The sequence below is a fragment of the Natator depressus genome, chromosome 2, assembly GCF_965152275.1.
Source record: "Natator depressus isolate rNatDep1 chromosome 2, rNatDep2.hap1, whole genome shotgun sequence".
In the NCBI taxonomy this organism is placed as follows: Eukaryota; Metazoa; Chordata; order Testudines; family Cheloniidae; genus Natator; species Natator depressus.
In genome coordinates, this window is record NC_134235.1 from 139309952 (window position 1) to 139327045 (window position 17094).

A 17094-nucleotide genomic window follows, 5' to 3' on the forward strand; every position below is an offset into this window, starting at 1 on the left:
ATTCATTTTTTTAATCACACTATTAATTGTGATTACTTTTGTTAATCACTTGACAGCCCTAATGCAAAGTAGTGCACTTGGGAAAACAATCTCAACTATACACACAAAATTATAGGATCTAAATTAGCTGTTACCACTCAAGAAAGATCTTGGAGTCATTGTGGATACTTCTCTGAAAACATCCACTCAATGTGCAGTGCCAATCAAAAAAGGTAACAATGTTATGAACAATTGGGAAAGGGATAAATAATCAGACAGAAAATATCATACCACCACTATATAAATCCATGGTACGCCCACATCTTGAATACTGCATGCACTTTTGGTCACCTGATCTCAAAAAAGATATATTAGAATTGGAAAAGGTACAGAGAAAGGACAAGAAAAATGAGTCAGGGGTATGGAACAGCTTTCCGTATGAGAATAGATTAGAAAGACTGGAATTTTGGAAAAGAGATGACTAAGAGGGGATATGATAGAGGTCTATACAATTGTGACTGGTGTGGAGAAAGTGAAGAAGAAAGTGTTATTTACTCCTTCACATAACACAAAGACCAGGGATCACCCAATGAAATCAATGAACAGCATGATTAAAACAAATAGAAGGAAGTACTTTACATAACACACAGTCAACCTGTGGAACTCATTGCCAGGAGATGTTGTGAAGGACAAAAGTATAACATTGTTCAAAAAAGAATTAGATAAAGTTCATGGAGGATGGGTCCATCAAGGGCTATTAGAGAAGATGGTCATCGATGCAACCCCATGAGGTGGGTGTCCCTAGCCTCTGATTGCTAGAAGCTGGGAGTGGATGACAGAGGATGGATCACTCAATGATTGCGTGTTCTGTTCATTTCCTCTGAAGCACATGGCATTGGCCACTGTCAAAAGACAGTATACTGAGCTAGAGTGACCATTAGTCTGACCCACTATGGACTTTCTTATGTTGTTCTTATGAAACTCCAGCATGCATTGTACAAAGTATGTAGACAGTGTGTAGGCAACAACAACAAAAACATTTATTCATAAGGTGCACCAGGCAAAAAGGACTCTGTGATCCTAACAATAGGAGTCCAAATTTTCAAATAAGTGCATGCACTTTTGAGCCTGACTCAGGAGCGCAAATCTTCTGGATGTGCATGTGAATTGGGGTTACACGCACAAACACACACAAAAGAGTGCATACTCCCTTAGGTACTGACCTGTTTGAAAACTTGGGGCAGAATAATTTAAAAACAAACCCTAATTGTAACCAAGCAAGCACTTCTGAAAAAGTCCTATTGAAATGAAAAATAATTAAACCAATAGGATTAAAGAACCTACAGAAGGTACTTTAAGGACCTACAGAATTGAACAGACTGTGGTATCACTGCAGTAGAATTCTATACGTTGGCTGTATGGAGTACATTGATAAAAATGCTATCTTTATTTAAACAATATCCATACAATACCACCTAGCTTGTGTATGGTGCTTTTTCTCTAGTTTTCCCTGAGTAAAGCAAAGTCATTCTATTTTTACAACTAGGAACATAGAGGTAGAGAGTAAGTGCTATGGAGACACAAAGAAAGTCAGTGTCAGAACCAGAATTAGACTCAGGAATTCCTAGCCTCCTGTCTTGTACCCATATCACTTGACTGGGCCTCATTCCTGCTACACAATGCTAGTAAGATCAATGCTTGCATGTATTAAGTATCACGGAATACCAGTTTTACCTTATTACCCAGTGTTTCAAAACATCTTCAAAGTCGTGTATTCATAGAGTCTTTTTGTTATTTTTACTGGCATCAACTTTTCCCCTCATTTTCCTCATTTCTGGTTACTTTAACCCCTTTCTTTCACTGACAGCATCTTTCACAAAACCAGTCTCATTCAATCCAAAATTAATGGAAGTCACTGTGATGTTAATGTGGCTTTAAGAGAATGAACAGAATCTCCAGGATGTGGGAGCTGACAGCTGGAGGAGGCCGATGGTTTGAGGTTAAACTGAGAGACGGACCTGAGTTCAGATGCTCTGTATATATGTTAACTATGTATTTAATAAAGACAGTTAATTTACGAGCAATGAATTATTATTAATTATTATTAAAGACTAGAGAGACAAAGTGGGTGAGGTAATATCTTTTATTGGACCAACTTCTGTTGGTAAGAAGTTGTGATGGAAGCCTATGAGGGAGTTTAGTCCATCTGTCCATGCAGAATGTCCATGGGGTGGGTTTGTGGGAGATGAGTTTGTAGAGTTTCTCTTGGAGTTGTTTGGGGAAGGATTTGATGATATCCTTAAGTTCCTCGGTAAACTGTGGTGTAAGGTCTTCTTTGAATTCTTTCTAGTGGATGGTGTCAGAGAGTTGCCTTTTGGCCTCGTTAATGTAGTCATCACGGTTGAGGACTATGATGGCACCCCCTTCATCTGCTGGTTTCATAACTACCTGGTAGTTACATCTCAGGGTCTGAATGGCCGTCCTTTTGGTGGTAGAGAGATTATGATAGATACGTTTGTGATGTTTCACAAAGCAATCCTCTATGTCTGACCTATCAGTCCTCATCCTCAAAGTCCACAACACTTTCAGAAGACAAGCCTGGGAACTTAAATTCGTAATTCTGCTAGGCACTAAAAATCATGGACTAAACATAGACACTGCATTTATGGCTTATTACAACAATCAGTAACCACTAACCCCCTCTTTTTGTTCTCTGACTACAGAGGTGTCATCGGGACTGTCATAAATATAAAGGGAAGGGTAAACACCATTCTGTATACAGTGCTATAAAATCCCTCCTGGCCAGAGGCAAAATCCTTTCACCTGTAAAGGGTTAAAGGTAACCTCGCTGGCACCTGACCCAAAATGACCAATGAGGGGACAAGATACTTTCAAATCGGGGGGGGGAGGGCGCTTTTGTCTGTCTGTGTGATACCTTTGCCGGGAAGAGATCAAGGATGCAAGCCCTCCAACTCCTGTAAAGTTAGTAAGTAAACTAGCTAGAAAACGCATTAGGGTTTCTTTGTTTTGGCTTGTAATGTAAATTCCGTGTGCTAGAGGAAATGTGTATTCCTGTTTTTGTGTCTTTTTGTAACTCAAGGTTGTGCCTAGAGGGTTTCTCTATGTTTTGAATCTGACTGCCTGTAAGATTATCTTCCGTTCTGATCTTACGGAGTTGTTCTCTTTTTTTTTTTTTTTTGTTCTTCTAATAAAGTTCTGTCTTTTAAGAATCTGACTGGGTTTTTTGCGTCTTAAAAATCCAAGGCTGGTTTGTGCTCATCTTGTTTATTCTCAAGCCTCCCCAGGAAAGGAGGTGTAAGGGCTTGGGGGGATATTTTGGGGAAAATAGGAACTCCAAGTGGTCCTTTCCCTGACTGTTTGTTAAATCACTTGGTGGTGGCAGCGTTTTACCTAATCCAAGGGCAAAGACTTTGTGCCTTGGGGACGTGTTAACCTAAGCTGGTAGAAATAAGCTTAGGGGGTCTTTCATGTGGGTCCCCACATCTGTACCCTAGAGTTCAGAGTGGGGAAGGAACCTTGACAGGGACACTCTACTTTGAATGATCCCTTAGAATATGTGCTACGTGCTTATGCTAAACAATCCGTTCTCTCTTGCATTTACCTGTGACGCCTGGAATTCTTTTCCGAGAACTGAAGAGCTCTGAGTGGCTCAAAAGCTTGTCTCTCTCACCAACAGAAGTTGGTCCAATAAAAGATATTACCTCACCCAATATCTCATTTCTCTAATACCATTGAACCAACATGGTTACAACAATGCTACATATATTAAAGACTAGTTGATTACCTGACTATAAAAGAACACATGGTACCAAGAGCAAAGGAAGCTATAAAAAGAACTGAAAGAAGTTTAAAAAAAAAATAGCTAAAAGTTACTCAGAAGTGAAAAACAAATTTGAATGAAATAAAGAAAGAAGTAAATATAAATATCAGTCAAGTTTGTATCAAAATAATTATTATGATAAAGGATCGCATGAACTACCTTATTTGAAACCAAATGATAAAGTACATATCTAAATGGTAGAAATTGGGTTCAGAAAGCCACTTCAACAAAAGACGTACCACCTCAATCTTGTGTCATGATTAATGATGGTCAAGTGTATAGACAAAATTGGAGACATTTGCAATTGTTATTGCAATTTTCAAACTCAGCTGAAAAAAGAAATGATGATATCATACCGCATCAAGAGCGGCAAGAAAATGAAAATGACATCATCCCTCTAAGTCATAAGAGCAACTTCAATATAGAAAATATGGAAGTTAGACGGTCACTGTATCAAAGGAGACTTGTTAAAACACTTATAGTAAGCAGTTAATTCTGATTTTGTAGATAGACAGATACACACAAATAAAGTTGTGCTAAAAATATTGAAAGAAAGTAGATGTGGTGTTACTGTGGCTTTAAGAAATGAATGGAATCTCTAGGGTGTGGGAGCTGACAGTGGGAGGAGTGAGTTGATGTGATGCTGGACTGATAGATTGACCCAAGTTAAGATGCTCTGCATATATGTTAATTATGTATCTAAATAAAGATTCTTGTTAAATTACTAGAAATGAATTATTATTAAGACTAGTAAACTATACTTGAATATAAAACATATAAAATATGTAACAACTATAAAATGTTAGCTTATGTGGGGCCATACCCTCTACCCCCTTTGCATTACAAACAAGATCAACCTCAGTTGACCCACACTTCAACACACTATAGAAAGATATTTTAATAATATAACCCAGAACATTAGCATATAACATCACTCTTAACAGCTTTGTTCTCCAATTAATATTTTTTTTACCCTTTCTTCCACCAGCTGAGGAGGTTTATCAACTTACTGAAATATCAAGTTCTAACAGCAAAGCTGTTTTTACTGCATCTTCCCTAGTGAGCTGAACTGCTTTGGTCACTGGAACATGGAAGACTATACCATCTGAAATCAATGAGGACACACTGAGTTCCTGAAAACAAGGACATAAAAGTTTAATCTGATTAAATATGACCAACTGTATGGCAACCTACTATATAACATGCACAAAAACTCACAAGTAATTAGTGGGACCATTTTCTTTTTCATATTAACATCATAAAAAGAGAATTCCAAACCACACTGTAAACATGCACTCTATATACACATATAGTATCTTCCCCATACCTTTTTAAAAAATTCATGCCCGAGTACAAACAGGGACACTTTTCAATTCTAAAGTGTAATAAGCCCAAATTGTGGGGAAAAAAAAAAACACACAGTTTGACAAGTCACTGCTAAAGTGGATACCAAATACAGGTTCAGTAGTTTTCTTTTTGAAGAGTTACCTTAAAAGATCCAATTTAAAAGTGGCAATTAAATCAGATACTGTATGAGGAAAAGATGACAGAGTGGCTAACATCATAACTAATGAATGTTGGAAGTAAGACTATAAACCATTTAAAAATTAGAAATATAGGATACAGCTAGGGTTAGACCAGTAAGCAGCTTTTGGGAGAGAGCTTTAAATACAGTTGTATTTTTAAGCCTCAGCACTCTATAGACAGTACAACAAAAGAGAACCAAAATTCAGGTTCTGTGCACACCAGGAGAGGCAACATGCTCAGTGCCCAGAAGGAGGAGCATGCTACACTGTAGCAACCCTTTCTAATTCAATGAAGGGGAAACGCTAACAATTCCAGCCCACCTCTGCCAGAGGGTGTCCTCAATTAAAGGCAAGGCTCTAGCCCTCATTTCACTCCCACCCGTATCAGTGAGCATCATCCACTACCATTAGAGAAGAGTTAAGAAAACTGAAAATGGGATATACATTATACTGTTTTCTCAGATGGATTCGAATTGTTTTATCAATCAAAACAAGGGCAACTATTGACATCAATATCCTTAAACAGAGCTGGGCAAATAACTAATTTTTCAGTTTGCTGGCAGTTCCAAAAAAATTATTTCAAGTCAAACTGAAACAAACATTGCAAAAAATTTCAGTGAAATGAAAAAAAAAATCCATTTTGGTTCGACCCCAAATGGATTTTCCACACATTTGTTAAGGGCTAGATTCACAAAAACAGCCGGAGGAAGAAAAGGGGATGTGGTGGTGCCATCCTCCTTATAACTTTTAGCCCAGTCATTAGGGCATTCACCTGAGATGTGGGAGACCGAGGAGCCATTTTCTCCTAAGCTTCACATGAAATGATTTGAACTTGGGTCTCACTCACTACAGGAAAGTGCCTTAACTACTGGACTATAGTATATTCTGGTGTTGGGGGTCTCTCAATCCTTCCTGTTCAAATTGAACCACTTTGCATAAATAATTTTAAAAAATCACTGGAGCAGGAACATGACTATATAACCTGGTGGACAGGACACTTACAGATCCCAGGTAAGTGTCCTGTCCACCAGGTTATATAGTCATGTTCACACTTTTCTTGGCACAATGACTATACATTGTCATTATGAATAGGCACCATCACCACCACCTCCTCCTCTGTGAATGACATGTCAGTCCCTCCCCAATTTTTTTTTTTGCCAAAACTATTTATTGAATTGACATCAACTTCACAAATAATTTCAGGTGTACTGAACCGGTTTTCTTTTTCCAAACAATTAGTCTGATAAAATTCACCCAGCTCTAATCCTAAAGACTCCTTATAATTAAAGCAGAAGAATGATTAATATTCATTTTGAACTGTTATCCCTTAAAGAACATTTTAAATTGCTCTCAGAATGGTTTAGTTCCAGTCACTCAGACTCAGAGTCCAAATAAATCACTAAAGAGGCCACGCATCCAGCCCCGCACTTGAGAGTGGATGAGAGGGAATCCTTTTATGGTGACGCTAAAATCTGAGTTGATGGGCTTCAGTAGGAATTGCCTTTAGTTTTGCTTAGAAGGAAGGGGACGGTTGCTGCAATGTGAGATCTTGAAAAATACGTAGGCAGCAGGGTAACAATAGGGGAACAAAGAGCACGTCAGAATTCCAAATGTCATCTGAAAGAAACTTAGAAATGTAACCAAATGCTCATGGTCTGGCAAACAAAGTACCGTTTTTGAGCTGCATTTTCTAGACCATTCTGGGCTTCATAACTATAGAGTGCAAAAGATCACAAGCTGAGGCTGTGGAGCCTTTCTTTGTTTTGTTTTGCATAGCATATCATACCATGGTTTAAAATGGCTTCTTTGTAAAAGCATATTGAGCTTAAAGCACCAATATCAACCATTTGCTAGCTTTTAACCTGCAATTTATTGTTCACTTGACAACAGTAAAACTAGTATGAAGTTATTATGGTGGCAAGTTTGTCACAGCTATTGACTGTATTTTGAGCTGGTTTTGCATGATCATTTCTGACTTTTGTAAAGTACTGCGTTTTGAATGAAAATTGGACTAGACTGATATTAATGGAAGGAGTTTTTCATTACTACAAAATAAACTTTTGATGATTCCAGCAATTAAAGTTGTTCACTTCCTGGCATTTTGGTGTAATTTTCTTAGAGAGGGCTTATCATCTTGTCTGTTATGTAACTGGTTATATTTATCAGGTCACTGTCCGCTAAACTGACAAACATTCAGATTCTACCCAAGATATAAGCAGACATTTGTTACTTATAAAGTAATATGAAAATCTGCTTCCTTCAGAAACATATATGCCTTAGAAATTTGTTCAAAGGTCCCATTTAACTACAGAGACACAAGGTGGGGGAGGTAATGTCTTTTATTGGACCAATTTCTCCTGGCAAGAGAAACGAGCTTTTGAGCCACACAGAACTCTTCTTCAGCTCGAAAACTTGTCTCTCTCACCAACAGAAGTTGGTCCACTAAAAAAAATATTACATTACCCACCTTGTCTCTCTCTAATTTCTCAGACACAGTGTAAGAGAGTGGGACTCACCCCTGCGGCGCCTCCTGCTGGTTGTCGGGAATTAGCTCACCAGCCTCTGGAGCACCCTCTGCAGGCCGGTGATCTGCCTTACCATTGGCCCCACATCCATCCCAGACCCAATGCCCCATGTCTCTTGGATGGCTGCCCCCTGGCAGTACACCTATTGTCTCTCAGGGTCCCCATCCCGCCCCACCCAAGGGAACTCCCACTCCCTATCCCCACCTTGCCTCAGTGTAAGGCTACTGCCAGTCACCAACTAGCCCCTTGTATCGGTGGAGACTGCAGTGTAAAAGCCACTCATTGCTGGCAAGGAGAAGTTTGGACCTGCTGCCTCGGCCTACCCCCTTTGCAACCCCAATACCTGCCCGGCCTTGCTCTGCCTCCCGGTACCTCTATGTGCCTTGGACCAGGCCCTACAGCCTGAGGAGTTGCCAGCCTAGAGCGCCCACGCTCATCCTGCTCCTTCCCCAGCATTGCACCACCCTTAGTACCCTGTCAGGCAGGCATCCGGGCCCTGCTCTCTCCCAGCCTGGAGAGAGACTCTCTGGGCCTCTGGCTCACAGCTTTTTTATACAGGCCAGCTGGGGCCTGATTGGGGCATGGCCCAGCTGCAGCTGCTTCCCCAATCAGCCATCCCTAGCCACAGCCCTCTCCAGGGCTGCTTTTAACCCCTTCTATTTTAGGAGCAGGATAAACACCCCGCTACACACAGCTACACTCCATTTAACTATAGGAACATGTGTGCAAACATCCATTGATCAGAATTTTCTCTATCTTTTATCATCTAAAACTCTGAAGTCCTTACCTGGCCAGTGCTGTCCTGAAACTGTACATCTATATATTCTGATGGCAGAGCAGGAATATTAAGAGCAGACTGTGAAAGAGGAGGGACTGATCGATCAAGTGAAGCTTCAGTATCTTGAACAGACACTATAGAATGAACATTAGCTGGTTTTTGGGATAAAGCATCAGTAGCCTTCACTTCTAAATCTTCTAGCTTCAAATGCTGTATTTCTGAGTCTAAGCTGCATATTCCTGACATGCTTGGGACTACAGTCATTGCAGAGACACCATTAGACACAGCCCTGAGATTGTTGCTCATGTCTTCTTTTATGTTCCATGACGTAAACTCTCTTCTGAGGGCAAGCCAAAGCCCATCAATCCATGGCTCAACCACTATTTCCAAACTGAAACAAACAAGGCAAAGTGGAGGTAAAGAATGACTTACTTCACTTTTAATTCTTACAGATAACCAAAAGAACAAAAAAGGCTTGATGACACTTCTCATTTTCTATTACCTGTACACAAACAGCTGCCATTATAAAAGGACTTCCTTTACTAAAAATTCATGTTTGCATTTGACATGACATTTTTTCCCCCCAGATTTAGGGATAAAAAGCACTCTTTCTGCCAACTATACAACCTTTATCCTCTTATGATGAAGCTCATTATAAGGAGTTAAAAAAGGAGTAACTGGAAAACACACGACTGTCAGCTGTTTATTGTAAGCTACAGACATAACTAATAAAGTTCCATTTTTTAAAAACACAAAAATAAGTCTTATGGTTGTGGCAATGTTTGTATGTTTTATTCTGTCCAGCGTCTTCATACGCCTAACCAATATAAATAGCATTTCAAAATAGCTTTAAGCCAAGGCTCTGGTCTTCAGTTGATGGAAAGTGAAACCAGGAAAACAAGAACAAAACTATTTTCTCACAGTAAAAATCTGTATCTCTAAAGAAAAGGAGACACTGAGATTAGTGGGCCATTTTACAGAGGAGAAACAAAAATAATTTCAGGGAGTACCCAAACTAATCCTGCTACTATTGGCGGGAGGGGGAGGAGGAGGGAGAGAGACAAAAACAAACTGCACAGAAGACTCCACCTGTTAAGAGACAAAAACTGGTATGCTCAGATGGGTAAATCTCCTTTGTATGAAGCTGAGGTCACAGTTTTGTTTGAATCCAGTCTCCATATACTACCTAGAGGTCACACTACCCACCGTTTCAACTACAGAGATATTGTAGAACTGTGGTTGTTTTGTATTTATAAGACTGAATTTTCTTTGGTTAAACCTAAAAACTAGTAATAAAACCTTGTACCCATAATATAGGTAGAAAACGGCCAAGCATGTCACTGTTTATGAAAAGGTCTTCTGATGCAGTTTTCAGAAGTGCTGAGCCCTCACAGCTTCCACTGGAGTTATGGATACTCAGCACTTCCCAGTAAACAGGCCCATTCAAATCCACTGAAGATTTAAGTATGATTCTTCTAGCTCATACTGGGTTCAATCCAGTCAGGTGCTTAGCATCGTCAAATACTACTGGCTTCACTGAGTACTCAGCAACTGGCAGGATTCATCTTTAAATCCCGTGTTTACTGGGAGAAAATAAAAAGCAATTAAATTAATTCTGCTCATACCCTATGCAATCATCCGCCAGTCCAGTCTCATAGAAATGCTGTGCACCAAGTTCCTGGAGTCGTTTGTCTACTACCTTCCCACCATTGCAGAAGAACATGTATTCAGAATCTCCCAGACCTGAAAAATCCACGTAAAGAGGGTTTATATCTACCAAACAAATAAATATAAAATTTACAGTGAAAAATCAAGATATTGTCTCACAAACAGGAAAGTTGGTATGTATATGAAAAGTAGATATATTTAAGTCCTAAATTATCCTATCCTCAGAGGTTAAAGAGAACAGTTTTTCTCCCTCCTCCTTGTAACAACCTTTTATGTACTTGAAAACTTATGTCCCCTCCCAGTAGGTATACTGTTAAAGATGGCATTACACACAGAGCTAGCAAACATGAAATCAGTTACAAAAATCAATGCTCTGTTTCACATTCTCAATCATCCATCTGCAATTAGTAATAAATACAGTATCTTCTCCAGAATTAATAGGACCATGGCTGCATACTTCTTATACTCCTCAGAAAACTCAACTAAAAATAAACTTCAGAATACACATGACCAAGTTTTTTAGCCTGATAGGCTAAACGCAGGTTGAACAGTCAGCAGCACTCTGGTAGTGGAATTAAAGCTTTTCAAATGAACTTTTGCATTTCCAGAACTGTCTGGGTTTTGGTTTTATACCTCAATATTCTTTGATTTTTCCCCATTAAGTTACTGACAAGTGTTAATTTTAACTGTAGCTTAATTAACAAACGCCATTTGATGTTTCTCACTATTGTTGAAATACGTCATGGCACAAGCATTAAGAATTTTCAGAAAAAAAAAACACTAACATTTTTACACTTTCACATCTCCAAACTTACATAGTCAATTTATTATAAATTTGGTAATACAAATATTTTCCAAACCCACACCTCGTATCTCAATTTGTAGTCTCAAATTACTTCTCACCCCCAAAAAGAAAAGGAGTACTTGTGGCACCTTGAGACTAACAAATTTATTTGAAAGCTTATGCGCAAATAAATTTGTTAGTCTCTAAGGTGCCACAAGTACTCCTTTTCTTTTTGCGGATACAGACTAACACAGCTGCTACTCTGAAACTTCTCACCCCCAGGATGCCCAATGGATATTAAATTGATGAATCACATTTTAATTTTGAATCACATTCATGACAAATCCCTCATATACTGCTCCACAATTATTACACATAAAATCAGCTAACAATATAGGAATAAAAGCTGTATTATAAGAGATTTGGTCCGGTCTCATAGCACTCTCTTTTGGATGGACCCTGGCTTGCTCTTGTTGAGCCACCACTCTCCCTGGGGGAATTCTGCCTGGAATCGTCTCACCAAGTCTAGGAAAGTTAGTTTTCAGCAGGGTCAGTCGTTATGGTTCCTTTTCTTTTAGTTCAAGCCTACTTGACAAACAAGATCAAAACTTCTCAGTCTCCCTTCTGTCCATTTCTGTTTCAGGGAACAGTTCTGCCCAGCAGTAGCTCCAGTCTCTGTCAGGTATTGTAGCTCCTCCTCTCCATTTCCTGCTCTTCCTTTTATGAGAATCAGCCAATTAAGCTGCAGATCTTTTACCAGGCACAGCCAGCAGTGCTAGTCAGCCACCCTCTGGCTTCTGACCTCAATCAAATGGTATCCCTTATACCTTCAAAAGTATGAATAGGCTTATTTACCATTTTAAAATGACTTAAAAGATACCACACTACAGTGGGGACAATACAGTGACAAATTAATTTCTGATAGAAAAGGTGACACAGGAAATACTGTATTACCTAACAATCCATAACGTAGATGTGCAAAATGATCAGGTACCAGGGTCTTGTTTTTAATTTCCTTAACAAACTTGCAAGCTGTGTCTGGAGGGTCTCCAGTACCAGTAGTGGAAATAACAATAACAAGAGGGTCCTTTTCTGTTGCCAGATTATACTACAAAAAGAGTGGAAAAAAAGCAAATTAAAAAGTATAACCCAATACACATTTATAGTCAAGTCAAAGAGTTGATCCTGGCAGTGTTGTCTTTTACAATTGAATGGTCTCTTACTTTCCACCCTATCCCACATTTTTATGTTCTCTCTTCTCTTTTCTTCCTTATTTGCATGAGACCATAGTAAGCCTTCTAAATAATGACAAGTTTATTTGGTGGATGCAACATTCTCTCACTTTGTATTACTTTTTTTGCTTGTAACCTCTTGTTTATTAACCTATTCTAACATGTGAAACAGTCTGTATAGAAGAAGAAGAAAAAAAAAAAGACTATCAGATCGCATGAACTCATGTCAGAAGTCTGAACTGCTTGGTCACCTCTTAACTCTATGATGTATGTATAATTAACCTAAAGAATTCCAGTGGTGTTACACAACAGACCAGTGTTCATTTCTTTTTGTACAAGACGTAAACAGCACTGTCCTGCAGCATGGTTTAAAAAAAAAAACTGCACTCAGTAACATTACCCTTCTCATCCTCTTTCATAAGATTTTTGTAAAGCGTGAAAGCAATACACGGGTATCCATACTAATCCTGTGAAATAATGGCATCTGCACATTTAGGGTCAAATTTTCAACAAGGCTTTAATCTCACACCTTATCATTTGTATGACCAATCAATTAAGGGCAAAATTCTGAGCACATAATTGCTTGCATATCCAGACTTACACGTGGTGTTCTGAGAATGTGGCCCTTTACAGTATCTGCCACCTATCATTTGGAAAACGCATCTTTTGCATATCTCCTTTTTAAGTGATTGTTAAGTGTTATATGTTGCTTTCACAAGAACTATTCAATCAACTCTTTCATTTATTTACATGCATTTGAAATTCTCGTGTGAAAACAATTCCGCTCGTTTGATGAGTCAAGTTGTCCATAGCAAGAAAAAAAGTGGTTGCAGCTGCACTGTGAGCTTAGTGGCAAAAGCATATCAACTGTCAGTTTGATTAATCAGACATCTACACCCTCTAAAGTATCCCTGCAGGGTAAGTTTGGAATCACATGAACAGACAGCAATTCACGTGAAAAAGACGTTTTTAATTTAAACACGTTCCAAGTGCTTTTATTTAAACAAAATGCTTACATTTAAATATTAAGGTTATGACAAGTTATAAATAACAGGTATGACACAGATGTACAGTATCTAGCTTAGGCTACTAGTTTAAGCATCTATAGTACAGACAATAGGAGGTCTTATCATAAAGGCAGTATTAGGTCTTAATTTAGAACTTAAGATTTTGTGGGACTTTTTTCATACCCATAATGATGTAAATTGCTAGGTCTTCCACCTCTTTCTCAAGGCACACAAAAACATCACTTGCACAGACCCACTACCATTATAATTCTAAAAATTTCTGAGTTACGAATGAAGGCAAGAAAACAAGATCTATCAGGACATTTATTTTATTTTATTTTGCAACTTTTCAAATAACTTGTTTTAGCTGTTTCCAATATAAATTGTAAAACTAAAAAGTGAAATGTATTTCTGTACAGATGCTGTTTTACACCCGAACTCAACCCCTCAGACAAAGCCAGCTATAATGTTTATAATATAGCTGTGCAGGAATAAACCCACAATTAGGACAATGCATCTTCTTTTTCTTTGTATATATCAGAATCAAAATAATGATGCTTAAAAAGAGTCTTCCATCAATCCACAGGCAAGGCTGGCAATGCCGACATTCAGTCACATACAGCTCTACAGAACCACAAACCCTTGGGACATGCTCTGAGTAAGAGGGCTGGCATACCATACAGAAGAGTCAAGACCCTTCCATACATGTATGTGCATGAGACTTCAGCAATCATGGCATAAATCCCTCCCCTTTATTGCTTTCGGAACCATCCCTGTAGCAGGCCCATTCGAGTAACTAAGAGTATGTCTATACCGCAAAAAAGCACTGCAGCAGCAAGTCTCAGAACCTGGGTCTACGGACTCGGACTCACGCTACAGCACTACAAATAGCCATGTAGATGTATTGGCTCAGGCTAGAGCCCAGGCTCCAAACCCCGAACCCCACCCTCCTAGCAAAGGCTTCATAGCCCGAGCTCCAGCCTGAGTTGGAATGTCTATGCAGCTATTTTATTGCCGTAGTGTGATCCCCACAAGCCTGAACATGTAGATCTTGGCACTGAGCGTTGTTTTTTTTTCCAGTGCAGACATACCATAAAAGCATCAGAGATGCCCTGGCAGCTTAGCTGTTGTTGATAGGTCATAGGCCACCCTCCCGCTGAGGTCACTCCTGAGTGCCCAGTGCTAGGTCAAGACCTTCTCTCCCTGCACTCTCAGATGCTGGCTTCTGTGCTACCCTCTAAGTGCAAAGTCAGGAGGTAAAAAAGAAAAGAGGTGGCATGGGGCTTGCTCCATCCTTGTCTTAATGTGTGAGCATGTGCATGCACAGCTGCATGGAAGTGCTCATAGGAGACATTGGAAAATTGTTATGCCCCTTTCCCTATTGGCAAAATTAGTCTAACTCAGCCAGCAGTTAGTCCCTGACCTGACACAAGCACAACCACACAAGATGTGCAGATTGTAGAATTTTTCCCCTCAGGCCTCCCATGTCAGACTTCACACAAGGCCCCACAAAACCTAGGCGTAGCCCTGGTATATTTTTCCCTGATTTGTCCCAGCCAAATAGAAGGCCTCTCCATTCAGGTACAGCTGCTCCCTGGACAAGGAGTGAGGGAATTTGTAATTGAAGAGATCTGCAAAGCTATACAAATTGTCTTCTTCTCTTACCAAAATAAATAATAAACTTTAATCAAAAAATTCTCACATCTGCGCAACATTTCATCTCAGCAGTAAATCACAGCTCAGTGCCAACTTTCCATGTCTGACAAAATAGACTTGTTCCAGTAGCAGGCCACCTCCAGCCAAACAGGCCTGGAGATGCCTCCACAGCAGTCTGTAGAGTATGTGGAAGGAAGAGACAACTGCTCTGAAGTAGACTGGAGGCTCCCTCACCTTTTGGGCTTGCTTTATGTTCTCTCCATAAGAATTGTTAATGTGTATAAAATACACAAGATGTGGTACTGTAAGTAACATTACACAATAAGTGCTCTTTCAGAAGTATAAGCTCTGCTGACAAACAAGTAGTACTTCCCATAAAGATGGCCTGAGAACAGTAAATAGTTTACCTTTTTGTTCTCTGTTGCTCCTTTGATTACATGAAAATATCACCCATCCCTGATCTCCAGAATAGGTTTTGTTTTCTGCTTACTTATTTCCACAGGAATATCAGGAATGTCAAATTTTATCTTTTCTGTTCTTGTTGGAGGACCCAGATGTGTGGATTTGGTCCTTTCACAACCTTTAACAGAGGGTGTGGGATTCCTGAATTCTTAAAAACACATTGGTTTAGAACTCCCTTTACTAGATAGGCATAACAAAACAAACCCCCCAAAGAATTTTAATCATTCTGAATCAAAATCACAACCCCTCTATCAGGTCTTTACTTCCTGGATCACGTGGATATCATGTGTCATCCTTAGCAACTGTAAATTCGCTTATGTCAACAAAGCTAGACTGGATAACTTCAGAGGAGATTCTACATATCACAGAGATAAACCTGCATGGATCTGACTGCTGTATTGGGATCTATGTATATATAGAACCCAGCCTGTTCTTTGGGCATTGTCGTAATACAAACAATAAATAAAACTAAAAAAAAGTCGTGATTTTTTTTTTAAATGATATGGCCTCCCATCCACTAAGTACTGAATTAATTCCAGCAACTCATTTCTGCATGTCCAAGAATCATTTCAACAGGCCACTTTAATGTTAGTGTAGACACACACAGAAGAATATTCATATACTCATTTACTACTCTAAGCAAACCATTAACCATAAAAAGGATACATTTGCTACAAGGCTGGTGGAAGCCTCAGTTAGTACTGATCCGAACCACTGACATGGATGTTATGAAAATATAAATGTACGTGATATACTCTCTTCTCTATGCGTGCACATAGCTTCCATTACTGTTAATGGCTACTATAGGAGCACACAGAGGGAAATACATTTATTAAAAGTCTATTTTCCAAACCAGCATAGAGTATCTCACCTTGTCAGACTCACTGATACAGTGAATATCAGCTTCAAATCCATGTGCGTCTGCCTGCGTGCATATTTCCTCAGCTATGGCTTTTGCCTGTCCCTTCTGTGTTGCATAAAGCAGCAAAAACCTCCTCTTTATTTCACAGCACATTTTTAACTACACTGCAGAAAGGAAAAGGAAAGGCAGGTTTACTTCATACAAAGAAATCGAAGCCTGATAATTTATAGAAAAATAGATATCTGGTTTCTACATTAAAAATGCAGGCCAAGGGGCCTAGACTAGAGGGAGTCCCATGCAGGTTGACCCCTATATGCCTACAGAAAGATCCTTGCAGGATTGAGGCTTGAAGGACCAGTTGGTGACAGCAACACACCATATTAATGTGGGTTTTCATTGACTTTACTTGGAAACAAAGCAACAGAGCAATGATTCTCAAGAAACGGAATGCTGCTATTTGTCACATGATCCCTTATTTCCCACAGAAAACTGGTGTATATTCTGACATATTTTTGTAGTTTGCATAAGAGAAATGGGTGGACACTTGGTGAAGCCAACAGCGTAAACATACAAACAAGTGCATTTTGTTACTTATTTTTAAAAAAATTAAGCTTTCCCAATGCAAGTAATTTCTGCTCTAGCCAGTGTAGGCCAAATCCTAAAGCCCTTATACACAGATCAAAGATCTACTGAAGTCAACAGGTGTTTTCCAGGAATAATGACTCCATCATTTGGCTCTGTACTTATTATTATTCTTTACTCCATGATTCAAAA

At 39.2% G+C, this 17094-nt stretch overlaps 1 protein-coding gene across 5 annotated transcripts in view; it reads right to left on the reverse strand.

The window, feature by feature from the left end:
* Positions 1-17094, reverse strand: part of MTRR (5-methyltetrahydrofolate-homocysteine methyltransferase reductase) — a 116844-nt gene that overhangs the window by 89084 nt on the left and 10666 nt on the right. For 4 of the 5 annotated variants that reach the window (XM_074945059.1, XM_074945060.1, XM_074945061.1 and 1 more), the window contains 5 exons: positions 16330-16484; positions 12056-12209; positions 10275-10392; positions 8659-9040; positions 4831-4953 (listed from right to left, as the gene is read on the reverse strand). In XM_074945059.1, coding sequence (XP_074801160.1) covers positions 4831-4953; positions 8659-9040; positions 10275-10392; positions 12056-12209; positions 16330-16473 — 921 coding nt within the window. In that variant the 5' untranslated portion in view covers positions 16474-16484. Of the gene's footprint in view, positions 1-4830; positions 4954-8658; positions 9041-10274; positions 10393-12055; positions 12210-15403; positions 15607-16329; positions 16485-17094 lie in introns of those variants that run through there. The other variant, XM_074945063.1, reaches the window with a different exon arrangement.